This window comes from Zalophus californianus, chromosome 14, assembly GCF_009762305.2.
Source record: "Zalophus californianus isolate mZalCal1 chromosome 14, mZalCal1.pri.v2, whole genome shotgun sequence".
Taxonomy (NCBI): domain Eukaryota; kingdom Metazoa; phylum Chordata; class Mammalia; order Carnivora; family Otariidae; genus Zalophus; species Zalophus californianus.
The window spans coordinates 13877784-13905252 of record NC_045608.1 but is presented as its reverse complement, the minus strand read 5'-3'; the positions used below and the strand labels follow the sequence as shown (position 1 = coordinate 13905252).

General features: G+C 44.3%; 1 protein-coding gene across 7 annotated transcripts in view; it reads left to right on the top strand.

The window, feature by feature from the left end:
- FBXO21 (F-box protein 21) overlaps positions 1-27469 on the top strand; it is a 51085-nt gene that overhangs the window by 9569 nt on the left and 14047 nt on the right. For 6 of the 7 annotated variants that reach the window (XM_027575535.1, XM_027575540.1, XM_027575536.1 and 3 more), the window contains 6 exons: positions 1208-1329; positions 4784-4930; positions 5215-5351; positions 6293-6429; positions 20135-20314; positions 21607-21739. In XM_027575535.1, the coding sequence (XP_027431336.1) occupies positions 1208-1329; positions 4784-4930; positions 5215-5351; positions 6293-6429; positions 20135-20314; positions 21607-21739 (856 nt within the window). The remainder of the gene's footprint in view (positions 1-1207; positions 1330-4783; positions 4931-5214; positions 5352-6292; positions 6430-20134; positions 20315-21606; positions 21740-27469) is intronic. The other variant, XM_027575541.1, reaches the window with a different exon arrangement.

Here is a 27469-nt window from a genome sequence, read left to right as displayed (position 1 = left end):
TTGGGGGTGAGGGGAGAAGGCCATACTCAAGATGACATTTGAATGAAAACCTGAAAGGAGGTGAGGGTGCAGATTGCAGATCTCCAGGGAAGGAATGTTCCAGTCAAGGAGCTTAGAGTGCTGAGGCCCCAGGTGAGCACCACCAGGCATGAAGGAACAGCAGGGAAGCCAGTGTGGCCGGAGGCCTGGTGGAGGCAGAGAAGAGCAGGAATTGAGGTCAGAGGGGTAATGGGGGGAGAGTTTAAAGGACCTCTTAGGTCATCGTTAGGACTTGGGCTTTTACTTTGAGCAAGGTGGAAAACCCGCGAAGAATTTGGGGCAGAGGGTTTTTGTGCTGTGACTTAGCTAACTGAAGCACTGAGGCTGCCGTGTGGCGGGGAGACTGTAGAGGGGCAGGTTTGAAGCTGGGGGCTCAGTTCGGGGACTGTTAAAATACAGACAAAAGATGATGGGGACTTAGATGAGTGAGTGGGAAGTGTTCACATGTCTGGTAGACTTTGAGCTACAGCGAATAGCACAGGTGGTTGTGTTGAATGTAGCCGCAGAACAAGCAAGCAAGGAGGCCAGGAGAGCTCCAAGGTTTTCGGCCTGACTGCAATGGCAGAGTTGCCTTTACCTGAGACAGGGGGATTGCTGGGAGGGGAAGCATGGGTAAGGGGTTCACCAGACAACCAGGTGGGGTTGTGGAGGAGCAGTTGGACATACAGGTCTGGAGTTTAGAGGAGAAATGCGTACTGGAAAATAAACTGAGGGCTGTCAGTGGAGATAATATTTGAAACCGTGAGATGGGATGAGATCACCATGGAGTGAGCGTAGAAAGAGGGAGCCTTAGCCCAAGGCCTGAGTTCCTGAGGCAGGTACCCAGGGGCCAGCAGATTGCAGACACCTCACCCCTGGTTCCTGAGCCTCAGCCAGTTGCCCCCGCTTTTCAGCTTTCTCTTGGATTTCCTTTTAGTAAATCTGAAGCCAAACAGGTCAGTGTTTTCTTGGATTTCAGCACGAATGGTCTAGTGTTAGTTACAAATGCAAAGTCGTAAATTGTGCTATCTGTTCCATGATAGGAAGTGCCATGTGATCACGAACCAGTTATATTTTTCTTGTTAAGTAGGCTCTTTACATCCTATGATTAGTGTGAAGCAAAAAATAAGGTAATCGAAGGTTTTATTTAGTATCTTGATTCTCATTGACCTGTTTGTTTGTCTTCCAGAAAAGCTTTGACCTGGAAATACTACGCTAAAAAAATTCTCTACTACCTACGCCAACAGAAAATTTTAAATAACTTGAAGGCATTTCTTCAGCAGCCTGATGACTATGAATCGTATCTTGAAGGTGAGGCTCTGACAGTGATCTTCTGATAGGCAGCTAAGCTGTCGTTCACATCAGTAGTGGAGACCGTCCCTGAGGGTGGCGTGGCAGAAAAGTGAACTGTGCTGCATGGACTTCTGGAGGTTAGACAGGCAAAACTGCTAAACTTGGAGCTAAGATTTTGCCAGAGTGTTTGGCTGTCAGCTGAAGAGACAGTGTTTTCTCAAGATGCACCGTCAGTTCAAAGCATGAGGCTGATAATTTAGCTAATGAGGTTAAATTCCCTTTTTCTAATAAGCTTTGAAGCATCATGTCCAAATCAGAAATTTGTCCAGTTTTGTCTCTGTGTGACTTCAAGCAAATCCCTTCACCTTCACCTCCCTGGTTGGAGTTTAATGAGGACGAAGTGTCCTTGTGCATCAGTGAGTCTGCTTGTCCATAATGAGAAGTGAGGAGAAAGAAGTCGAGTGGACAGACATGATGAAGGGAATAACTTTGTTCCTGCTAAGTCAGACAAGAACAAAATGTGACTTCGTTTTTTTTAAACTAATTTAAATTCCTAGCATATTGCAGAAGCACTCCCATAAATTATGGTTATGAAGTGCAGGTACGACTGTTCATTCACTTTCATTCCCTGCTCCCTGTGACTTATCCAGTTCATCAGTTTTCTTTCTTTCCAGTGTTGGCATGGTTGTGTCCCCATTCTATTCCTGTGGTTGGGCAGACTTGTCACCTCTCCCGGCAGCCGCTTTCGAAGTGGCACTTGCCTTCCTGAGCCTGAAGGCCACTGACACCTAGCACCAGTCCAGCCTGAAACCTGGCCTTTTCACCACCCCTTTGCGGCTGGCTGATTTCCTTTTTTTTAGATTAACTCTGCCTGCTTTTCAGTGCCTGCCATAATCTGGACCTCCCCCGAAGCCCAGACCTATGCCTGTTACTCTCAAAACACCCCACTTTGCTCCAGCCAGGTCATTGTCTTCCCTCCTGGCTTCGTATCTTCATTAGTGTTACCCGTTTTTCTTAGAATTCCCTCTTAAATCCTGCGCACCCGCGGAAATTTGGTTCAAATTTAACTTCCATTGAGTTTCTGCCGACTCCTGCAGCGCTTACAGATTTTACTCGCCTCAGAAGCCATACGTGCAGTAGCATTGACTAGTAAACCACGGTGTAGTGTCTGTTTCAGGTGTGCGCATTTTGTTCTCCAACTGATCATTAAGTTTCTCGTGTCTCTTGACCTTACATTATTACGATCACTACGTACTCCACAGTGCCTAGTGCAGATTCTTGTTGATTGTGTAAAAGTCTCATCATCTAGAAGGAAGTGAAAAATCTCTTTCCATTGATTAAACTCAAACATCCTCACCAGCCTGGAATCTTCTGTGTATCCTGGAGTGGAGAGTCCCCCATCTTCTGTTTATTCCACATAATTTGACAGGCTTTGTTTTCTGTAACTTATTTATGAAGACGATGACTTTCTTTTTTTTTTTTTTTTTTTTTTTTTTAATTTTTTATTGTTATGTTAATCACCATATATTACATCATTAGTTTTTGGTGCAGTGTTCCATGATTCATTGTTTGTTCATAACACCCAGTGCTCCATGCAGAACGTGCCCTCCTCAATACCCATCACCAGGCTAACCCATCCCCCTACCCCCCTCCCCTCTAGAACCCTCAGTTTGTTTTTCAGAGTCCATCATCTCTCATGGTTCGTCTCCCCCTCTGACATACTCCCCTTTTCTTCCTCTCCTGTTATCTTCTTCTTTTTCTTTTTTCTTAAAATATGTTGCATTATTTGTTTCAGAAGTACAGATCTGTGATTCAACAGTCTTGCACAATTCACAGTGCTCACCGTAGCACATACCCTCCCCAATATCTATCACCCAGCCACCCCATCCCTCCCACCCCCAACCACTCCAGTAACACTCAGTTGTTTCCTGAGATTAAGAATTCCTCATATCAGTGAGGTCATGTGATACATGTCTTTCTCTGATTGACTTATTTCACTCAGCATAACACCCTCCAGTTCCATCCACGTCGTTGCAAATGGCAAGATCTCATTCCTTTTGATGGCTGCATAATATTCCATTGTGTATATATACCACATCTTCTTTATCCATTCATCTGTCGATGGGCATCTTGGCTCTTTCCACAGTTTGGCTATGGTGGACATTGCTGCTATAAACATTGGGGTACACGTACCCCTTCGGGTCCCTACATTTGTATCTTTGTGGGAAGACGATGACTTTCTTTTTCATCTTCCAAATATAAAGAAAGTAACTCATCCAAATCAGTGCTATAGGCACTGGGTAGCCATTGAAGGCTTTTGAGCAAGTAGTTGAGCAAGTGGAAGTCGGCTCCAGGGTTCTAATCCTTGGTGACTAACAAGAATAATCTGATAGCATTAATAGAGTCTAGGAATCATAGCATTAGGGTGGAATGGACGTCAGCCAACAGGTGAGGAAACCATCCCAAGAAAGCCCAGGAACCAATCCCTAGCTAAGGGGCAAAACTGGGACTGGGGTCCGGGTCTCTTGATGCCTGCTTGCAGCTCCTTGCAGTGTGAGTAGGGGGTCGAGAACCTGACCTCCTGAATTTAAAATGACTCCAAAGGGGCGCCTGAGTGGCTCAGTCGGTTAAGCGGATGCCTTTGGCTCAGGTCATGATCCCAGGGTCCTGGGATTGAGCCCCGCGTCGGGCTCCCTGCTCGGCGGAGAGCCTGCTTCTCCCTCTCCCTCTGTCTGCCGCTCTGCCTACTTGTGCTCTCTCTCTATCTCTGTTAAATAAATAAATAAAAATCTTAAAAAATAAATAAAATAACTCCAAAAACAAGTCGTAACTGCAGCTTCTCAAATGAAAATGTCTTAATAACCAAATAATCAAGTTAGCCCTTTGGCATCTGGTTAGAAAATGACCTCAGGCAGTAAAGAGCCGAGCTGGATTCCAGAGACAGTGTCTCCAGTGTACTTTGTACAAGTCTTTAGCTGCAGGTTCCCTGAGTGTTACTGTTTCTGTAATTCCAAAGTACAGTTCTCTCCAAAGTTCATTTAACTATTTCACCTTTGAGGGGTACGGTTTGTAGAAATCCCTCATTGAGGGCTTTCAACTTTTTTTTTTTTTAAAGTAAAGGGACTGTCTTATGCCGTTAAGTTTTCATAGTTACTGGAAAGAGCTCCTTTATAGCATTTATTTCTCTTTGTAATAGAATATGGGAATATGTTGTGTATCATGCCGTTTTTTGAGCCCATAACCTTTGAGAGAGGATTCGGTTTATTTTTTGAAAATAAAGTGTTTAAACTTCTTTGTTGTGAGAATGTGGCTCCTTCTCCATGTATTAGCAGCAAGGTCTGTCATCCACGAACGAAGCTTATCTGCTAGGATGGTGCAAAGAACCATGGCTCCAGGTGTCTGGGCTAAATGAGCAACTGAGAGGAAAAGGGTAAAAATAGGACCTTACTCAATAATTCCTGTTCATTTTCAGGTGCTGTATATATTGACCAGTACTGTAATCCTCTCTCTGACATCAGCCTCAAAGATATCCAGGCCCAGATTGACAGCATTGTGGAGCTTGTTTGCAAAACCCTCCGGGGCATCAACAGTCGACACCCCAGCTTGGCCTTCAAGGCAGGTGTGGAATTGCTTTGGATCCAACTGTATTTGCAAAAGAAAACCTTGCAGAGGATTTGTGGATTTGAGAAACTCTGCAGGATGTTTCTATTATGCCACCAGAAAAGCAGTTAATGACACCACCATGTTCACCTGGAAATGTGAAAGACTTTTAAGTTCATATTCGTTTCTCCACCCTGGACTGGCGGCACCTGCTGGGTCCTGTTGGGAGACTGGTACGGGTTTGGGACACTGGTCACAACGTGGGGAGTGCTTGTGTCCTCAGAGTAGATCTCTGTGTTTCAGGTGAATCCTCCATGATAATGGAGATAGAACTCCAGAGCCAGGTGCTGGATGCCATGAACTATGTCCTTTACGACCAACTCAAGTTTAAGGGGAACCGGATGGATTACTATAATGCCCTCAACTTGTATATGCACCAGGTAAATGCGGGTGAATTAAAACAGAATAATATGTATTTTTTAAGCTAATTTCTGACCAATTGTATTGTTTTTGAGGGCAAATATATTGTCTTTTCATCTCTCAATGCCCAGTGAAACGCATTTTTGCCTCTACCATCAGGATATTGCTATGGATTTTTATTTTTCTCAGTGTGAAAACCTTTGAGATCATTTCCTGTCTAGAAATAGGTATTTCTCTTACTTTGGTCAGTTTATATCTTACAAACATGAAACCGTGAAACCAATCAGGTCTGTTTTCTGCACTGTCCTGTAGAATGTCCCGAGGAAATTTGGCCGGCCATATCATTGATATTTAGTTTTAATGTGCTTCATCCTTAGCACCGTTTTCAAATCTATTCTGTTGCCCTGTATGTACCTTAAATTTTTTCTGTCGTATTTTACACACTTTTCTTGACATGGCCTTTCATTCTTTTTGGAAGAAGCACACCCTAAATCACAGATCTGCAAACTTTCTCTGTCAGGGGCCAGACGTTTTGGCTCTGTAGGCCATATGCTGTGTGTCCTCAGTGCTCAGGTCTGCCATTGGAATTGAAAGGAGGCACGGACATTGCAAAAACGAACAAGTGTGGCTGTGTTCCCGTGAAACCTTCTATATGGACATGGAAATGTGAATTTCATGTAATTTTTATGTGTCACGAAATAGTATTCTTTTCATGATTTTTCTAAAACACTAAAAAATGTTAAAACTCTTCTTATGCAGGCCATACAAAAACAGGCGATGGACTAGATTTGGCCCACAGACTGCAGTTTGCAGACCCCCGATCTAAATAAATCAGATACTGCCCAACAAAAACCTAGTGTCATTCCCAATGCACAGTGGGGGCCCTGTAAGAACTTTACGTTAAGGGAATGACAAGGTCTGGTTCCTTTCCATGAAGCTAAAGGATTTTTTTCTCCTTTAGGTTTTGATTCGCAGAACAGGAATCCCGATCAGCATGTCTCTGCTCTACTTGACAATTGCCCGGCAGTTGGGGGTCCCACTGGAACCTGTCAACTTCCCCAGTCACTTCTTGTTAAGGTGGTGCCAGGGTGCAGAAGGGTGAGCCACCTATGCCACATTGTGATTGGGCCTCAGGATTTACTCCCATGGTGCTGAGAGGAAGTGCAGGAACTGAACAGAGAAGTTCACCAGAGCACTGGGGGTGGGCCAGCTGTCTGGTTCCTTGGCCATCAGTGTCGAGATTCTGGTTCTGGGAGAAGGGCATTCTGGATTTTTCTGTATTCTTTCTTAAAGCTGCATGTGAATTTACAGTTCTCTCTCTATATAAAGAGTAGGACCAGGAGCTCAGGGTTTTGGGTGGCTCTCTAGGTCTCAGTTGCAAAGCGGATCAGATCAAAGAGGGTTTTTGTTTTAAGGAATTTTGCTTATTTTTTTTAAAGTGCTTATCTAAATTCCAGGTAGTTAACATACAGTGTAATATTAGTTTCAGGTGATTTAGCGCTTCGGTAGAATATCCAGTTCTCATCGCAAGTGCATGCCCTAATCCCCATCACCTATTTCATCCTTCCCACCACGCCCCACCCACCTCCCCTCTGGTAATCATCGACTTGTTCTCTGTAGTTAATAGTCTGTTTCTTGTTTTGCTTCTCTTTTCTTTCCCCTTTGTTCTTCTGTTAAATTCCACATATGAGTGAAATCATACGGTATTTGTCTTTTTTCTGACTGACTTATTTTGCTTAGCTTTATACTCTCTACGTCCATCCGTGTTGTTGCAAATGGCAAGATTTCATTCTTTTTTATGGCTGAGTAATAATCCACTGTGTATTAGTATACCACTTCTTTCTCCACTTACCTGTTGGTGGACACTTGGGCTGTTTCCACCGTTTGGCTATTGTAGAGAATGCCGCTATAAACTCATCCACACCAACGCCTATTGTTTCCTGTGTTCTTGAGTTTAGTCATTCTCACAGGGGTGAGGTGATGGCTCCTTATAGATTTGATTTGCATTTCTCTGATAATGAGTGATATTGAACATCTTGTCATCTGTCTGTTGGCTATCTGGATGTCTTCTTTGAGAAAATGTCTATTCATGTCTTCTGCCCAGTGTTTAACTGGATCATTCATTTTTTGGGTGCTGAGTTTTATAAGGGTTTGTTGTTTGTTTGTTTTTTTAATAATCTCTATACCCAACGCAGGGCTCAAACTCACAACCCTGAGATCAAGAGTCGCACATTTCACTGACTGAGCCAGCCAGGCACCCCAATATAAGTTCTTCATAGATTTTGGATACTAACCCTTTACCAGATGTGTCATTTGCAAATATCTTATCCCATTCCATAGGTTGTCTTTTGGTTTTGTTGATTATTTCCTTCACTGTACAGAGGCTTTTTATTTTGATGAAATCCCAGTAGTGTATTTTTGCTTTTGTTTCTCTTGCTTTTGTTTCCCTTGCCTCAGGAGACTTCTAAAAAGTTGCTGTGGCTGATGTCAGAGAGGTTACTGCCTGTGTTCTTTAGGATTTTAATGGTTTCATGTTTCACATTTAAGTCTTTCATCCATTTTGAATTTATTTTTGTATTTGATTCTTTTGCATGTTGCTGTCCAGTTTTCCCAACACCATTTGTTGAAGAGACTTTTTCCCACTGGATATTCTTTCCTGCTTTGTCAAAGTTTAATTGACCATATAATAGTGGGTTTATTTCTGGGTTTTCTGTTCTGTTCTATTGATCTATGTGTCTCTTTTTGTGCCAGTGCCGTTTGTAATATACTTGTAATACACAGCTTTGTAATATGCTTGAAGTCTGGAATTGTGATGCCTCCAGCTTTGCTTTGCCTTTTCAAGGTTGCTTTGGCTATTTGGGGTCTTTTGTAGTTCCATACAAATTTTAAGATTGTTCTAGCTCTGTGAAAAATGCTGGTGGTATTTTGATAGGGATTGTATTAAATGTGTAGATTGCTTTGGATAGTATAGACATTTTAACAGTATTGGTTCTTCCAATGCATGAGCATGGGATGTCTTTTCATTTCTTTGTGTCGTCTTCGATTTCTTTCATGAGTGTTTTATAGTTTTCAGAGTACAGGTCTTTCACTTCTTTGGTTAGGTTTATTCCTAAGTATCTTACTGGTTTTGGTGCAATTGTAAATGGAATTGATTCCTTATTTTCTCTGCGGCTTCGTTTTTGGTGTATAAAAATGCAGCAGATTTCTGTAGGTGGATTTTGTATCCTGTGACTTTACTGAATTCGTGTATCAGTTCTAGCAATTATTTTGGTGGAATCTTTTGGGTTTTCTATATAGAGTATTGTGTCATCTGCAAATAGTGAAAGTTTGACTTCTTCCTTGCCCGTTTGGATGCCTTTCATTTCTTTTTGTTGTCTGATTGCTGTGGGTAGGACTTCCAGTACTATGTTAAATGACGGTGGTGAGAGTGGACATCCTTGTCTTGTTCTTGACTGTAGAGGAAAAGCTCTCTGTTTTTCCCCATTGAGGATGATGTTAGCTCTGGGTTTTTCGTATATGGTCTTTATATTATGTTGAGGTATGTTTCCTCTAAACCTACATTGTTGAGTGTTTTTTTTTTTAAGATTTTTATTTATTTGAGAGAGAGAGAACGAGAGATAGCATGAGAGGGGAGAGGGTCAGAGGGAGAAGCAGACTCCCCGCTGAGCAGGGAGCCCGATGTGGGACTCGATCCCGGGACTCCAGGATCATGACCTGAGCCGAAGGCAGTCGCTTAACCAACTGAGCCACCCAGGCGCCCTGTTGAGTGTTTTTATCCTGAGTGGATGTTGTATTTTGTCAAATGCTTTTTCTGCATCTATTGAAATGATCATCTGGTTCTTTTATTAATATGGTGTATCACATTGATTGATTTGTGACTATTGAACCACCCTTGCAACCCAGGAATAAATCCCACTTGATTGTAGTGAATGATTCTTTTAATGTATTGTTAGATTCGGTTTGCTAGTATTTTGTTGAGAATTTTTGCATCCATGTTCTTCAAGGATATTGGCCTGTACTGTTTTTGTTTTAAGATTTTATATATTTGGGAGAGAGAGAGTGTGTGCCCACACGTGTGCACACGTGTGCAACAATGTGGGGAGGGAGAAGGGCAGGCAGACTCCATGCTGAGTGTGGAGCCTGACTCAGGGCTCAATCTCATGACCCTGTGATCATGACCCCAGCCGAAATCGAGTCTGATGCTCGACTGACTGAGCCACCCAGCACTCCTGTAGTTCTCTTTTTTAGTGGAGTTTTTATCTGATTTTGGAATCAAGGTAATGCTGGCCTCATAGAAGGAATTCAGAAGTTTTCCTTCCTTTTCTATTTTTTGCAATAGTTTAAGAAGAATAAGTAGTAACTCTTCTTTAAATGTTTGGTAGAGGGGTGCCTGGGTGGCTCAGTCGTTAAGCGTCTGCCTTCGGCTCAGGTCATGATCTCAGGGTCCTGGGATCAAGCCCCGCATCGGGCTCCCTGCTCAGTGGGAAGCCTGCTTCTCCCTCTCGCACTCCCCCTGCTTGTGTTCCTGCTCTCACTTTGTCTCTCTCCGCCAAATAAATAAATAAAATCTTTTAAAAAAAATAAATGGTAGAGTTTACCTGTGAAGTCATCTGGCCTTAGACTTTTGTTTGTTGGGAGATTTTTTTTTTCATTACTGATTCAATTTCTTTGCTGGTTATTGCTCTGTTCAAGTTTTCTATTTATTTCTGTTTGTTTCGGTAGTCTACATGTTTCTAGGAACTTGTCCATTTCTTCCAGGTTGTCTGATTTGGTGACATACAATTTTTCATATTCTCTTACAATTGTATATATTTCTATGGTGTTGGCTGTTATTTCTTCTTTCTCATTTGTGATTTTATTTATTTGGGTCCTTTCTCCTTTTGAAAAGTCTGGCTAGAGGTTTATCAATTTTATTAAATTTTTTCAAAGAACCAATACCTGGTTTCATTCATCTGTTCTACCAGGGGTGTTTTTGGTTTGTTTCTGTATCATTTACTTCTCCTCCCGTCTTTCCTATTTCCCTTCTTCTGCTGACTTGAGGTTTCATTTCTTGTTCTTTTTCTATCTCATTTAGGGGTAAGGTTGGATTGTTTATTTCAGATTTTTCTTGCTTCTTAAGGTGTTATATTGCTTTATTGCTATATACTTCCCTCTTATGACCACCTTTGCTACAACCCAGAGGTTTTGGACAGTTGTGTTCTCATTTTCATTTATTTTCATGTATTTTTTAAATTTCTTTGATTTCCTGGTTGACCCATTCATTGTTTAGTAACATGCTATTTAATCTCCACATATTTGTCGTCTCCAAATTTTTTCTTGTGGTTGACTTCAAGTTTCATAGTGTTGTGATCAGAAAAGATGCATGGTATGATCGCAATCTTTTTGTATTTGTTGAGGCCTGATTTGTGACCCAGTATGTGTGATGTGTTCTGGAGAATGTCCCACATGTACTTAAAAAGAATGTGTATTCTGCGGTTTTAGGATGAAGTGTTCTGAATATATCTGTGAAGTCCATCTAGATCAAAGAGTTCTTAAAGAAAGTCTTACTTTGTAGTCTTCCGTTAAATCTCCCCCTCTCTCCCTCCTCACCAGAGAGGGAAGGGGGGGAGGGCACAGAAGGAGGTGGGGAAGAGGACAGAGTAGCTACGTTCTCGCTCATGTGCAAAGCAAATGCTCGATTTCTTATCAGCTGGAGATTAGCTTTTCTGAAAGAAACAGTTCATCAAATAGGCAGAACTGCCTTCTCATTAAATGTGCCATTTAAAGGAAAAAGAAACAACGTTATTGAATTATATCCTGTTCTTTGAATGACCATGATACCCTCTGGTGAGTGGAATAATAGAAAATACCTGAGCTTTGAAGTCGGGCAGAGTTCAGACCTCCGCTTCCTCTGAGCCTCAGTTTTTTATTCTGTGAAAATGGGGCACATGTTTTTCAAGTGGTTTGGAGGATTGAGATGACCCAGTGCTTTACACATGTAGTAGAATTTGTGATGCATACCTAGAAGAAAGGTGTAACTTCTCTCTGTATTTCGTTTTTGTTTCTTTTTTTTTTTAAGATTTATTTATTTGATGGGCACCTGGGTGGCTTAGTCATTAAGCATCTGCCTTTGGCTCAGGTCATGATCCCGGGGTCCTGGGATTGAGCCCTGCATCGGGCTCCCTGCTCCATGGGAAGCCTGCTTCTCCCGCTCCCACTCCCTCTGCTTATGTGCCCTCTCTCACTGTGTCTCTCTCTGTCAAATAAATAAAATCTTTAAAAAAAAAAAAGATTTATTTACTTGAGGGAGAGCGTGCACACATAAGGTGGGGGAGGGGCAGAGGGCAAGGGAGAGAGAGAATCTCAAGCAGACTCCACACTCAGTGTGGAGCCCGACTTTGGGGCTCCATCCCAGGATCCTGAGATCATGACCTGAGCCGAAATCAAGAGTCAGACATCTGCTCAACCAGCTGAGCCACCCAGGCGCCCCACTCGTCTCTATATTTCTACACCTAGTTTAAGAAATAAAACACATATCGTTGGAACCTCCTGGGTATGCTTCCTCATCCCCTTCTTCCTCCTCTGCTCTGCAAAGATATCCACCAGTTAATCTGAAAGTTTTGTTATTTCCATGCAATTTTTATAGTTCATTACATATGTATATTTCCTTAAATGGTATGTATGGGCTTCCCTTCTTTTCCAAATATCTATTTCTGAAAATGTGTTGCATGGCTTCTTTTTTGGATAGCAGACACCCATTTTCTGTTATCGTAAATGGGAAATACGCTTTTTCAGCCCATTCTCTCTCCCTAAATAACCCAACCAATTTCCCCAAATACCTCAAAAATATTCTTAAATGACCATGTCATAATCCACCAAGGATCTCTGCATGATATTAAGCATTTAAAACTCCAATTACCGTATTATTTGCCATAGTACCTTTATTGCTGGGTACAGTTGTGTGTGGTAACTGTCATTTTTCCTTAGGCTACAGCGAACGTACACTAGCAGTGCAGCTGAGCGATGAAGTAATTTGTTAGCACCCCAGGCACCTGGCAGAAATAAATGCTGAGCCCCCTGGCTGGGTCCTCAGGAAAGAGGGAAAGCTGGTGAGAATAGTGGGGGATACACCACCCGTGAGGCATCAGCGGGGCTGCAGGCCCTCCACGTCCTCATTTCCACCCATGTTCCTTGTGCCTTTGGTCACGGCTCTGTCCCTGCACCAAGACCATATTGTCTTACTTACTGTAACTTTATCATTAACTAGTACCTACTAGTCAGACCCCCATCGAGTTCTTCAAAATTCCCTTGGCTGTTCTTAGCCTTTTGTTCTTCTGTAGATTTAGAATCCCTTTACCAGGCTTCTTCAAAAGCCTGTATGGATATTGATTGGCACCAGAGCCTGCTTTGGATTGGATTCATAGATGAATATGAGCAATATTGTCAGTGTTTCACTACTGAGTCTGTTTGTGAATGTGATACCTCCCTACATATTTGTCTTTGATGTCCTTAAGATTTTTATTTATTTACTTACTTTTAGAGAGGGAAGGGGAGAGGGAGAGAGAGAATCTTAAGTAGGCTCCACACTCAGCTCAGAGCTCGACTCGGGGCTCAGTCTCATGACCCTGAGATAATGACCTGAGCCAAAATCAAGAGTTAGACGCTTAACTCAGTGAGTCACCCGGGTGCCCCCTTAAAAAGATTTTATTGTTTTCTTCATGGAGTTCTTTGACTTTTTGCTAGTTTTATTCGTTAAGAACCTTAAAATTTTGTTGCTATTGTAAATGGTAATTTTTAAAATTACATTTACTAAGTGTTGATGATACATAGGGATAAGGTTGATATTTAGATATAGATCTGATAATCCCTTTGTGGAATAAATTATTAGAGCTCATTGTCAACTCTTGGGTTTTCTGTATAGAGCGTCATACTGCCTGTGAATCATGACAGTTTTGTTTCTTTTCTTTCTAGCCCTTGTACGTTTCTGTTTCTTGTACTTATTCTGCTGACTGGGTCCTCTTGCACAAAATTGAGTAGAAACAGTGATAGCGGGTACCCTTCTCTTAGGGTAGGACTTTAGGTGGAATGCTTTTATTTATTTATTTATTTATTTATTTATTTATTAAAGATTTTATCCATTCAGGGACACCTGGGTGGCTCAGTCGGTTAAGCATCTGCCTTTGGCTCAGGTCATGATCCCGGGGTCCTGGAATCAAGTCCTGCATCGGGGTCCTTGCTCAGCATGGAACCTGTTTCTCCTTCTGCCTGCCACTTCCCCTGCTTGTGCGCTCACTCGCTCTCTTTGTCTCTCTGACAAATAAAAGCTTTAAAAAAATAGATTTTATCCATTCATTTGAGAGAGCGAGCACAAGCGGGGGAGGGGGGAGCATTGGAGGGAGAAGGAGAAGCAGACTTCCCGCTGAGCAGGGAGCCTGATGCGGGACTTGATCCTAGGACCCTGGGATCATGACCTGAGTCAAAGGCAGACGCTTAACCAGCTGAGCCACCCAAGCGCCCCTAGGTGGACTGCTTTTAGAATTTCATCATCAAGCATGACGTTTGGGGTATTTCCTTTCATTGGGATTATCAGAGCTGCCTTCTAAATTTCTAGTTTGCTTCAGTTTTATTAAAAAGTGGGCATTAGGGGAGCCTGGGTGGTTCAGTTGGTTAAGCATCTGCCTTCAACTCAGGTCATGATCCTGGGGCCCAGGGATCGAGTCTCTCAGCGGGGAGCCTGCTTCTCTCTCTGCCTGCCACTTCTGCTTGTGCGCTTTCTCTCTGTCTGACAAATAAATAAATAAAATCTTTTTAAAAAAAAGTGGGCATAAGGTTTTTTTTTAAAGATTTTATTAATTTATTAGAGAGGGAGATCACGAGCATGGGAGAGGGGCAGAGGGAGAAGCAGGCTCACCGCTGAGCAAGGAGCCCGATGAGGGACTTGATCCCAGGAACCCAGGATCATGACCTGAGCCAAAGACAGATGCTCCCACTGAGCCACAGAGGGACCCAGCATTAGATTTTTTCCCCCCAAAATCTCTTTTGTGTCTACTTATAAAATCATATGGTTTTCTCTTTTAGACTGTGTGTGCTGAAATAGATTTTTAAACATTCAATTCTCCTTTCATTCTTGAGGTACATCTATCTTAGTCATATGGATTTTTAAAAATACATTGTTGTATGATTTGCTCGTGTTTTATTTAGGATTTTTGTCTGTAAATTTGTGTATATATGCGTGGTTCTCCTAGACTCAAAAAAAGTTGAAGAGCATCCCTTGTTTCTGGAACATTCCATCTGTCTTGCCAGAGAAAGGATATTGATAGGACTCTAGGAAGGAATCTGCCTGGGCTTTTTAAAGCGGCCGAAGAGAACATCCCTTACATGGCTTGCAGTGGGCCTAAGATCAAAGTGGAACACTCGCTCAAGAAAAAATATACAATGATCCCTGAAACAAAGACCCACTAAATCCCTCAGGAATCCTCATAGAATGTTCTTGGTAATGCGGTGAGGACTTGCTTTGTGTGACCGCCTACCACGGCTCCACTCAGTGAGGGCTACCACCTTGTTCGAGAGCACGGTTCACGGAAGGGGCGGCGTGGTCAAGTGCAGGGGCTCTGCTCTCTGGTCTGGCGTGCGCTCCCAGGCTGAGCCCTGGCTGACCACCTGAGCATGTCTGCGGAGTTGGGGCAGAGCACTACGGGGCAGGGCTCCGTAACTTTCCTCACAACCCCAGGGACCCATGGCCCACAGACATGAACTGTGCCAGTCTGCAGAGTGCATAGAGCCTTGGGCCGACATCAGACTGAGCATCTTGTAGACCAGGTCAATAAATTCTAGTTCTCAAACTTGGTTTAATCTGGCTTAATCTCCCCCCAAAACTCTGTTTGATAGCATACATCAGTGCTGTTCCTTAAACATCTGTGTCTTGCAGTCTTTTTTTTTTTAGATTTTATTTATTTATTTGAGAGAGACAGAGATAGTGAGAGAGAGCACAAGTGGGGAGGAGAGGGAGAAGCAGGCTTCCCACAGAGCAGGGAGCCTGATGTGGGAATTGATCCCAGGACCCCGGGATCATGACCTGAGCCGAAGGCACACGCTTAACCAACTGAGCCACCCAGGCACCCTGTGTGTCTTGCAGTCTTTTTTTTTTTAAATTTTTTATTGTTAATCACCATACATTACATCATTAGTTCTTGATGTAGTGTTCCATGATTCATTGTTTGTGCATAACACCCAGTGCTCCACACAGAACGTGCCCTCCTTAGTACCCATCACCAGGCTAACCCATCCCCCCACCCTCCTCCCCTCTAGAACCCTCAGTTTGTTTTTCAGAGTCCATCGTCTCATGGTTCGTCTCCCCCTCTGACTTACTCCCCTTCATTCTTCCCCTCCTGCTATCTTTTTCTTTTTCTTTTTTATTAACATATCTTGCATTATTTGTTTCAGAAGTACAGGTCTGATTTAACAGTCTTGCACAATTCACGGCGCTCACCATAGCACATACCCTCCCAATGTCTATCACCCAGCCACCCCATCTCTCCCACCGCCCACCACTCCAGCAACACTCAGTTTGTTTCCTGAGATTAAGAATTACTCATATCAGTGAGGTCATATGGTACATGTCTTTCTCTGATTGACGTATTTCACTCACCATAACACCCTCCAGTTCCATCCACGTCGTTGCAAATGGCAAGATCTCATTCCTTTTGATGGCTGCATAATATTCCATTGCGTATATATACCACCTCTTTATCCATTCATCTGTCGATGGACATCTTGGCTCTTTCCACAGTTGGGCTATTGTGGACATTGCTGCTATAAACATTGGGGTGCACGTACCCCTTTGGATCCCTACATTTGTATCTTTGTGGTAAATACCCAGTAGTGCAATTGCTGGATCGTAGGGTAGCTCTATTTTCAACTGTTTGAGGAACCTCCATACTGTTTTCCAGAGTGGCTGCACCAGCTTGCATTCCCACCAACAGTGTAGGAGGGTTCCCCTTTCTCCACATCCCCGCCAGCATCTGTCCTTTACTGACTTGTTAATTTTAGCCATTCTGACGGGTGTGAGGTGGTATCTCATGAAGGTTTTGATTTGGATTTCCCTGATGCCGAGCGATGTTGAGCACTTTTTCATGTGTCTGTTGGCCATTTGGATGTCTTCTTTGGAAAAATGTCTGTTTATGTCTTCTGCCCATTTCTTGATTGGATTATTTGTTTTTGGGTGTTGAGTTTGATAAGTTCTTTATAGATTTTGGATACTAACCCTTTATCTGATATGTCATTTGCAAATATTTTCTCCCATTCTGTCGGTTGTCTTTTGGTTTTATGGACTGTTTCTTTTGCTGTGCAGTAGCTTTTTATCTTGATGAAATCCCAATAGTTCATTTTTGCCTTTGCTTCCCTTGCCTTTGGCGATGTTTCTAGGAAGAAGTTGCTGCGGCTGAGGTCGAAGAGGTTGCTGCCTGTGTTCTCCTTTAGGATTTTGATGGACTCCTGTCTCACGTTTAGGTCTTTCAACCATTTGGAGTCTATTTTTGTGTGTGGTGTAAGGAAATGGTCCAGTTTCATTCTTCTGCATGTGGCTGTCCAATTTTCCCAACACCATTTGTTGAAGAGACTGTCTTTTTGCCATTGGACATTCTTTCCTGCTTTGTCAAAGATAAGTTGACCATAGAGTTGAGGGTCCATCTCTGGGCTCTCGATTCTGTTCCATTGATCTATGTGTCTGTTTTTGTGCCAGTACCATACTGTCTTGATGATGACAGCTTTGTAATAGAGCTGGAAGTCCGGAATTGTGATGCCGCCAGCTTTGCTTTTCTTTTTCAAGATTCCTCTGGCTATTCGGGGTCTCTTCTGGTTCCATACAAGTTTTAGGATTATTTGTTCCATTTCTTTGAAAAAAGTGGATGGTATTTTGATGGGAATTGCATTGAATGTGTAGATTGCTCTAGGTAGCATTGACATCTTCACAGTGTTGGTTCTCCCAATCCATGAGCATGGAACATTTTTCCATTTCTTTGTGTCTTCTTCAGTTTCTTTCATGAGTATTTTATAGTTTTCTGAGTACAGATCCTTTGCCTCTTTGGTTAGACTTATTCCTAGGTATCTTATGGTTTTGGGTGCAGTTGTAAATGGGATCGACTCCTTGATTTGTCTCTCTTCTGTCTTGTTGTTGGTGTATAGGAATGCCACTGATTTCTGTGCATTGATTTTATAGCCTGCTACTTGACTGAATTCCTGTATGAGTTCTGGCAGTTTTGGGGTGGAGTCTTTTGGGTTCTCCACATACAGTATCATATCATCTGCAAAGAGTGAGAGTTTGACTTCCTCTTTGCCGATTTGGATGCCTTTGATTTTTTTGTTGTCTGATTGCTGTGGCTAGGACTTCTAATACTATGTTGAATAGCAGCGGTGAGAGTGGACATCCCTGCCGTGTTCCTGACCTTAGGGGAAAAATTGAGAATGATATTGGCTGTAGGTTTTTCATAGATGGCTTTTATGATATTGAGGTATGTACCCTCTATCCCTATACTCTGAAGAGTTTTGATCAAGAAAGGATGCTGTACTTTGTCAAATGCTTTTTCTGCATCTTATTGAGAGGATCCTATGATTCTTTTTCTTTCTTTTGTTAATGTATTGTATCACGTTGATTGATTTGCAGATGTTGAACCAGCCTTGCAGCCCAGGGATAAATCCCACTTGGTCATGGTGAATAATCCTTTTAATGTACTGTTGGACCCTATTGGCTAGTATTTTGGTGAGAACTTTTGCATCCATGTTCATCAAGGATATTGGTCTGTAGTTCTCCTTTTTGATGGGGTCTTTGTCTGGTTTTGGGATCACGGTAATGCTGGCTTCATAAAATGAGTTTGGAAGTTTTCCTTCCATTTCTATTTTTTGGAACAGTTTCAGGAGAATAGGTATTAATTCTTCTTTAAATGTCTGATAGAATTCCCCTGGGAAGCCATCTGGCCCTGGGCTTTTGTTTCTTGGGAGATTTTTGAGGACTGCTTCAATTTCCTTAGTGGTTATAGGTCTGTTCAGGTTTTCTGTTTCTTCCTGGTTCAGTTTTGGTAGTTGATACATCTCTAGGAATGCACCCATTTCTTCCAGGTTATCTAATTTGCTGGCATAGAGTTGCTCATAATATGTTCTTATAATTGTTTGTATTTCTTTGGTGTTGGTTGTGATCTCTCCTCTTTCATTCATGATTTTGTTGATTTGGGTCATTTCTCTTTTCTTTTTGATAAGTCTGGCCAGGGGTTTATCAATCTTGTGAATTCTTTCAAAGAACCAGCTCCTAGTTTCATTGATCTGTTCTACTCTTCTTTTGGTTTCTAGTTCATTGATTTCTGCTCTGATCTTGATTATTTCTCCTCTCCTGCTGGGTTTAGGCATTATTTGCTGTTCTTTCTCCAGCTCCTTTAGGTGTAGGGTTAGGTTGTGTATTTGAGACCCTTCTTGTTTCTTGAGAAAGGCTTGTATTGCTATATACTTTCCTCTCAGGACTGCCTTTGCTGTATCCCAAAGATTTTGAACAGTTGTGTTTTCATTTTCATTTGTTTCCATGAATTTTTTTAATTCTTCTTTAATTTCCTGGTTGACCCATTCATTCTTTGAGTAGGATGCTCTTTAGCCTCCATGTATTTGAGTTCTTTCCGACTTTCCTCTTGTGATTGAGTTCTAGTTTCAAAGCATTGTGGTCTGAAAATATGCAGGGAATAATCCCAGTCTTTTGGTATCGGTTGAGCCCTGATTTGTGACCTAGGATGTGATCAATTCTGGAGAATGTTCCATGGGCACTAGAGAAGAATGTGTATTCCGTTGCTTTGGGATGGAATGTTCTGAATATGTCTGTGAAGTCCATTTGGTCCAGTGTGTCATTTAAAGTCTTTATTTCCTTGTTGATCTTTTGCTTAGATGATCTGTCCATTTCAGTCAGGGGGGTGTTAAAGTCCCCCACTATTATTGTATTGTTGTCAGTGTGTCTCTTCGCTTTTGTTATTAATTGCCTTATATAATTGGCTGTTCCCATGTTAGGGGCATAGATATTTACAATTGTTCGATCTTCTTGTTGGATAGACCCTTTAAGTAGGATATAGTGTCCTTCCTCATCTCTTATTACAGTCTTTGTTTTAAAATCTAATTTGTCTGATATAAGGATCGCCACCCCAGCTTTCTTTTGGTGTCCATTAGCATGGTAAATGGTTTTCCACCCTCTCACTTTCAATCTGGGGGTGTCTTTGGGTCTAAAATGAGTCTCTTGCAGACAGCATATGGATGGGTCTTGTTTTTTAATCCAGTCTGATAGCCTGTGTCTTTTGATTGGGGCATTTAGCCCATTTACATTCAGGGTAACTATTGAAAGGTATGAATTTAGTGCCATTGTATTGCCTGTAAGGTGACTGTGACTGTATATTGTCTCTGTTCCTTTCTGATCTGTGCTGCTTTTAGTCTCTCTCTTTGCTTAGAGGACCCCTTTCAATATTTCTTGTGGGGCTGATTTTGTGTCTGCAAATTCCTTTAGTTTTTGTTTGTCCTGGAAGCTTTTTATCTCTCCAATTTTCAATGAGAGCCTAGCTGGATATAGTATTCTTGGCTGCATATTTGTGTCTTGCAGTCTTAACGCAGCAGGGCATGTATAAAGAGTCAGATTTTGAACTTTAGACAAGGCTTTAATATTTTAAGTAGAAATGCTCCTGTGTTCATATTCAGGCTCTGATTTGAGCTACTTACCGGTGTGGGGGCAGGGTGGCGGTTAGATATTGCCTTGTTCAGCTCTGACCCGAGATCCGGCTAATAACTGCGTGTGCCGTTCTCATAGGGCGAGCCTGGACATCTTTGACTACATCTACATAGACGCCTTCGGGAAGGGGAAGCAGCTGACGGTAAAGGAGTGTGAATACTTGATCGGCCAGCACGTGACAGCGGCGCTGTACGGGGTGGTCAACGTGAAGAAGGTGTTACAGCGAATGGTGGGAAACCTTTTAAGCCTGGGAAAGCGGTAAGGTTTTCTTGGTTTTCCAGCACTTGTGCTGAGTGCATGTGTTTGGAGGCACCTATGGCCTTACAGAGGATTTTATTCGATGTGCTAATGGTGGATCCGGCGAGGCTGTGGATGCTGTGGGGCACAGTTGGGATTATCTACAGCTGTCGACCCACTCTGGGAAGAAACTCATCCCCGTGACATGGTGCTGTCCCAGTTTAAGATGTGCTAAGTGACTCCTCTCACACCTTCGCAGTGCACTTGCATAAGCTCTCCCTAATACTGAAAGCATTCTTTAGTAACGAGTATTTTAGATGGGTAAGGGGCAGGATGTTCTCTCGCCCAAGTGCTTTGTTGTCTCTTGATTTATACATTTCTATCACTTAGATAAGAAACAAAAGTATGAAACTATTTTGCCTCTGAGTCAAAGGAAATTTGTCTTACAGGGATGTTGGAGTCATAGTTTTCTGCCTCATGGTAGAATTCTTTGTTTCTTTTTAAATAGATTTTTTTATTATTTATTTATTTATTTTTTAAAGATTTTATTTATTTGAGAGAGAGAATGAGATAGAGAGAGCATGAGAGGGGGGAGGGTCAGAGGGAGAAGCAGACTCCCTGCTGAGCAGGGAGCCCGATGTGGGACTCAATCCCGGGACTCCCGGATCATGACCTGAGCCGAAGGCAGTCGCTTAACCATCTGAGCCACCCAGGTGCCCCTTAAATAGATTTTTTTAGAACAATTTTAGGTTCATAAGAAAATGGAGCAGAAAGTACAGAGAGTTCTCCTATCGCCCCTGGCCTTCCCCGCCCCCCAGACTCCCCCACTATCACCGTCCCCCATCAGAGCGGGACATTAGTTACAGTCGATGAACCGTCACGGCCAGGTCATTAACAGAGTCTGCAGTTCACATTCGGCTTCACTCTTGGTGGTGTGCATTCTGTGGGTCTGGATAAATGCATAACGACATGTATCCCCCATTGTGGTATCGTACGGAACAGTTTTCCTGCCCTAAACGTCCTCTGTTCACCCTCTATTCAGAATTTATTAGTTATGTACAGTGTTACTGAGGTGACTGTATGATGGAAGTGCTTACGATTTTAATGCCCATCACCAAAGCAGGTACAAAAGTTCTGTTTCTTCTGGGATTTATCATTATTATTAAAATCATTGTAACTATTTGCTGAGCAGAAAGGAAGAATTAGAACAGGTGTGGCATTTGTGTCCATTACTTTCACAACCTGGGCCTTGAAAAAGAGGGTCTCCGCTCAGAAGCAAGCAGAGCCAGACCGTGATTTATCTCCCCTGCCAGGGAGGGCATCGACCAGTCCTACCAGCTCCTGAGAGACTCGCTGGATCTGTATCTGGCGATGTACCCGGACCAGGTGCAGCTCCTCCTCCTTCAGGCCAGGCTCTACTTCCACCTGGGGATCTGGCCAGAGAAGGTAATTATTTTCCTTTGCTGCTTTGCTCCTGCCTGAGAGAGGGAGATTCTAGCTGGAAAGGCGGCTCTCAGAAGCTTATCCTTGCATTAGCCTGAGGGATAAACATAAATTGATTCACTCTCCTGATCTTGACGCATCAGTTAAATGTTTTTGGTCTCTTTTATTCTAAAAAAGTTGGTTATACTGCTTAGGAGTTGCCTGTTCTCTTTGTGGTCCGTGCCTTAAACCCCTAGAACCACAAGGCCTCAGCTCTGCGACTTACCCGCTGCTGCCCAACATGTGTTTGCCCCAGGTCACCCCAACTCTGCGTAGGGAACCAAAACTTTAAATGTTCCCCGTCCAGCCGTGCTGGTAGCATGGAAACGGACCGTGCATAAACACCCCTGTTTGACAAGGAAAAAATGGATCTTAGATGGATTCTTCGGGTCTGGCTGCTGGCCTTGAAGGACTGTCTCTGGCTTTGAAAGCTGTTGAATTCTGATACAGTTGCACTTGGGCTTCTCCGTTTCCTGATGGCCCCTGCGGCTGGTGGCAAGCACTCTGAAAGGACTGCGGTGAGTGCGGCCAGAAACGCTCCTCAGCGAGCTGGGGAAGCGGCAGGGGTGTGCGTCCAGTGGCCCCAGCATGGAAAGCAGCTGCGCATTTCCATCATGCCCTGGCTTTGCCGGGGAATAGGCTAGTGATCCATTTTGTCTGTTTAGAGCAGCCTGCCGAGAGAATTTTCGTTCCGAGTGCTCACAGGGACGTCGCCATGCTCATGTTATTAGAGGGTGGTAAATAGTCTGACTCCACATTGCATAGATTTATTTATTTTTTTTAATATTTCATTAATTTATTTGACAGAGACACACCAAGAAAGGGAACACAAGGAGGGCAAGTGGGAGAGGGAGAAGCAGGCTTCCCGCGGAGCAGGGAGCCTGATGTGGGGCTCGATCCCAGGACTCTGGGATCACGACCTGAGCCGAAGAAGGCAGACGCCTAATGACTGAGCCACCCAGGCGCCCCCACATTGCATAGATTTAAATTGGCTCATTTATTCTGCACTTCAGAGATCTCACGTAGTTCTAAGGAAGGGCGGGCGCATCAGTAGGAAAGTCCTGAGGGACCTGTCTTAAGATGCCATGTGTCGTCAGGTAGCAGATGTCCTCCCAGAACAGCCTGCGAGCTGGTAGAACTAGATTCTCGACTGACGTGACCGTCTACTTCCCAGGACCCCCTTGTCCAGAGCTCAATTGTCTTTATTTTTTTCACTTTATTTTTGATTCTGGGGTCTACGAAACTCATTCCTGTCACTTTTTTAATTAAGGAATTTTGTGATAATTTGTAGAATGCAGAGACCCTCTCAAAGGATGGCTTTTTATAAGTAAATTCTGTACTTTAATGACACATCAGCCTTAGAAGGGGTAAGGTGAACCTCTGCTCTGGGGCAAAGTCTGCAGGAGCTCTCACGTCCTTACCTTGGATGACGGGCTCAGTTTAGTGCTCACGATGCCCCCTGGGGAAGTACCATAGTATTCTCCTCCAGGAGTGCCGTCCTGCCAAGCAAATGTCACTAAAACGAGTTCCAAATTGCTTATGCACAGAACATTTTTTCTCAAGATGACCATTCATTTGCTTCTGGGATCGAGCACCTAGACACCCCCTCATTTGGGAATCAGGAATGCAGAGTGACTCTTTCCCCAGTGCTCTGGTGACTCCCTTACGTCAGTGTGTCCTTGAGCCCGGGGAGTGACACCGGAGACAGCAGCAAAACCAGGGCTCCTGAGGAGGCAGAATCCAGGGGACACTGAAGCAATGAGAAAAGGCTCTTCTCCAGAACAAGGGTTTGAGTTGGACCTTGGAGGGTGGGAAACATTTCAGAGGACAGAAGAGTAGGTTATTCCCACCCGTCCATGTCATAAAGGTGGGCCAGCTCAGTGCTGCAGGCCCACTGGACAAGGGTGTATGTACATGTACATGTGCGTATAAACGTGAGTGTGTGTAAAATATTTTTTGGATCAGTTTCTGGATAGCTTGGAATTAGTGTGGCCTTATTACGTAAAAGGGAAACATTTCCATACCGGGAAGATGGGAAAGTCACTTTGTTTTCAATTGAAGTAAATCAGGAAGAGCTAAGAAACAGGTCCACTGGGTCACGGTGGCCAAAGTCCAGGGCCACCGTGGCCGTGATGGAGAGAGGTAGGATGGCCGCATTTTGAAAAGGTCGCTGGCGCTTAGCACATACCTCCTTCCGACCCTGTAGGGTGGGTGCTGGGTTTTTGCCATTCTGTAAATAATGAAACTGAGGCGGCAGAAGTCGGATAACCTGCTGAGGCCACCCACACAGGTGTCAGTGGCTCCGGAGCTGTGGGAGGGCAGTTTGGCACCCGAGCCCCCCCTCACACCTCACCCCTGTGGGCCAGCAGGCTACGGGGTGACAGTGAAGCCCGCACCCGGGCATGTTCTGCTTCCTGTTGCCGGACCTCCCTCCTCGAAGATGTCCTTCCAGTTTTCCAGGGCAACCCTCTGTGCTCTGGATTCCACTGTGTTTTCCTCTGTCTACAACTCCCTGTTTCTGCTCTCCGCCATCAGCATTCCGCTGACTCCAGTATCTCTCATCTTTGGGAGAGAAGATAAAAGGCACGCCTGTGACAGCCCCGCGGGCATCCCCTGTGGCTGCCTCCTTATCTCTCTCCTCCCTGCAGGGCTCAGGCCCTGGCCGGCCGTGCAACCGTGCCATGTGACGGCCGCCTGCCTTGCCTCCCACGCATGCCCCGGAACATGGCAGTCATTCCCCCTGCACACACGCCGCTCTTGCCAAGGGAGCCAGTGACCCCTTTTTACTGAAACCATTCTTGTCGCCAGATCCGTAGATACTTGTCTTTCCTTATCTGTCTTGATCACTGACTGCTTGCCGTTCAGAACGCTCTGTGCCTTTGACTGTGGCCTGTGGTTCTCAGGCTCTTGCTAGTTCCCTGTCCTGTGTTTCTTCCCCAGAGGCTCCGCACTGCGGGGTAGTTTCTTAGACTTCTGTTGATTCTGCACCTTTCCCTGAGGTGGTACCTCCTGGCCTCCTTGCTTCAGTTACCATGTGTAGGCTCACAGCTCCTGACTGACGTCCTGCCTGGATCCTGGGCTCCAGACCAACACCCCCCCATGTCCACTGCCCATCTGCACGTGGCTTTGTGTCCTGGACTCTTGCAAAGGCAGCCTGCCTGCTCTTCCCTCCCTCTTAGACCCTTTGAACCCGTTTTACACAGTGCAGCCAGTATCACTTTCGTAAAGTGCTCAGAGCCCTCTGAGGGTCTACCCTAGTGCCTTGCAGGTCCGGCTCATTCTCTGCAGGAAGGCTTACTAGGTTCTCGGGGGTCTGGCCCTGCCAGCCTGAGCTTGCTCGGCTCTCACGGTTGCCCCTTTGGTGCTCTGCTGCCCGGCCTTCACTCGTCCCTGGTCTCTTGCCTTGGTCCTTGGCACGGCTCGCAGCACCGCCTAAAACACTTTCCTTAGCCTTCAGTCCCGTTTGCTGGCTACCTTTTGCCGAGCTTCAGCTTCACCTCTGAAAGCCCTTCCTCGGTCCCTCCACGGCAGTCAGCTTTCCCCGGCCCACCAGCCGTGTGCTCGTCCCTTCGAAGACCTTTCTGTAAGCATACCGTGGCTGCTTGTTTACTGTGCCTTCGCTATGGACTAGGCTCAAAAGACAAGGACCACATTTGCTTTGTTCTTCACCGTAGCTACTCCCCTTGCTCTTAACACCATTCCCACGACATGGTAAGTGCTCAAAAAGATGTTGGAATGTAGGATTAAGAAGTGTCAGAACTTCATTAGATAATGAGGTAGAGGATGTCCAGCTTTTCCAACAGGGAAGACTGGCCACATTAAGAGTGAGTGAGTGGAGAACAGACTTGTTTCAGGGGCAGGGGAAAGTGTTCAGTTTGGGGTATGTTGGATTTGATACAACCTGGGGCCATCAAGGGCAGCTGCCTGAGGGCATTCGGCAGGGGCTCCCCACATCAGCACCCGGTGGCTGAAGCCCCAGAAGCAGCTGAGATCACACACAAGTGGATGTCTGAGGTGTGAAGCGAAGCACATCGTAGAGAGCCACAGGGGAAACCTGTAGTTAGGACAGAACAGGGCCGGCAGGCTCTGCCACCTGGCTTTGTGCGGTTTCATTGAAGGCACATCTCGAATAAAGCCCATTTGTTTACTCTCTGTCTCTGGCTGCTTTCCAGCCGCGAGGGGCAGAGAAGAGTGGTTGAGTCGGAGACCATATGGCCCACAAAGCCTGAAGTATTTGCTCTCTGGCTGTTTACGGTAAAGGTTGCCGATCATGAGCGATAGACCCCTCCCCCCCCCCCGTTCTTAGATCTCTATCCCCAAAATTGTGGGCTCCTGGGATTACTGGCCTAGACATTTGGTTGGAGACATCATGGCACCCCATCATCAGTGCTGTCCTTCAGGAGCACACCAGGGCCCCATCCTAGTATCTTTTCTGTTTCTGCCCTCTCCCTTCACCCTGTTGTCCACACATCAGGAGAAGGAGGCTGTAATTACCCCTGAACCTTCTCTCCTCCTGATACTCTGAGTGAGTTGGAGACTTCCTCTTTGCTTAGAAGAGTTACATCTGTTCCACTTATCTGCCAGGGAGGGGCTGCTAGTTCAGGAGAGGAGCTGTGTCTGCAGAATGTCTGGGAAGTGCAGTCAAAGTAATAACTGTGGTCGACCCTTGTGCAACCCGGGGGTTGGGATGCTGGCCCCTGATACAGTTAAACATCCACATATAACTTGACTCCCCCAGAACTTAACGAGCACCTTGCTGTTGACCAGAAGCCTTACTGATAGCAAATAGTTGATGAACATATTGTATGTGTTACAGGAAAACGTACTGTATTTTTATAATAAAGTAAGCTAAAGGGGAAGAAAATGTTACTAAGAAAATCACAAAGAGAAAATAGATTTATAGCCTTGTGCTAGAAACAGTCCTTGTGTAAGTGGGCCCACGCAGTTCAGACCCGTGTTGTTCAAGGGTCAGCTGTACTGGGAACTGCGTCTGGGACACACGGGAAGTCGTATGCAAGCATAGGAAATAGAAGCTCACCATTCAAATCCCATGCTTTTAGCTATAAAGGATAAATATTGTTTGTGTCCCCCAAACGAAAGCACACTACTAGAGGTGGGATGTGGGTGGAAATTGGCTCTCAGTTGCTGCTGGTTGAAGCTGGGTTTGAGGCACTTAGGGTTATACCATTCGGTCCATTTTCTGGACAGTGAATTAAAATGCTCCTGCTCTCGCTTTGGTAAGATGGTGGTTGAGACCTGAGATTTAAGAGTCAGCCTTAGGTCCACATCCTCCCTCCCCTCACAGCCCCGGGACCTCAGGCAAGTTCCTTTAACTTCACAGTCTCTGATTCCTCTTCTTGAAGTCCGCACGGATAGTACTGCTGACCTTTCAGCTTGGGAGGAATAAATGAAGTAAGAGACATGACGGGCTGGGCACAGTGATCAGCAGAGAAGCAGTGTTCAGTGAATGTGGAGATCCTGCAAGACTCAATCTGGAAGGCAAGATTAGTTTTTGGAATAACATCCTACATTGTGAAAAACTAGTTTTCACAACACTTTTACTGGGTCAAAATATATCAGGAAAATAGGACAGTTATTAATCATCTTTTGATAAGTGAGTAAACTAATTTAAAGGTAAAACCAGCCAGTTTGATGGATCTGGGACTAGAATCCAGGTCATTCTGTCTGCTCGTG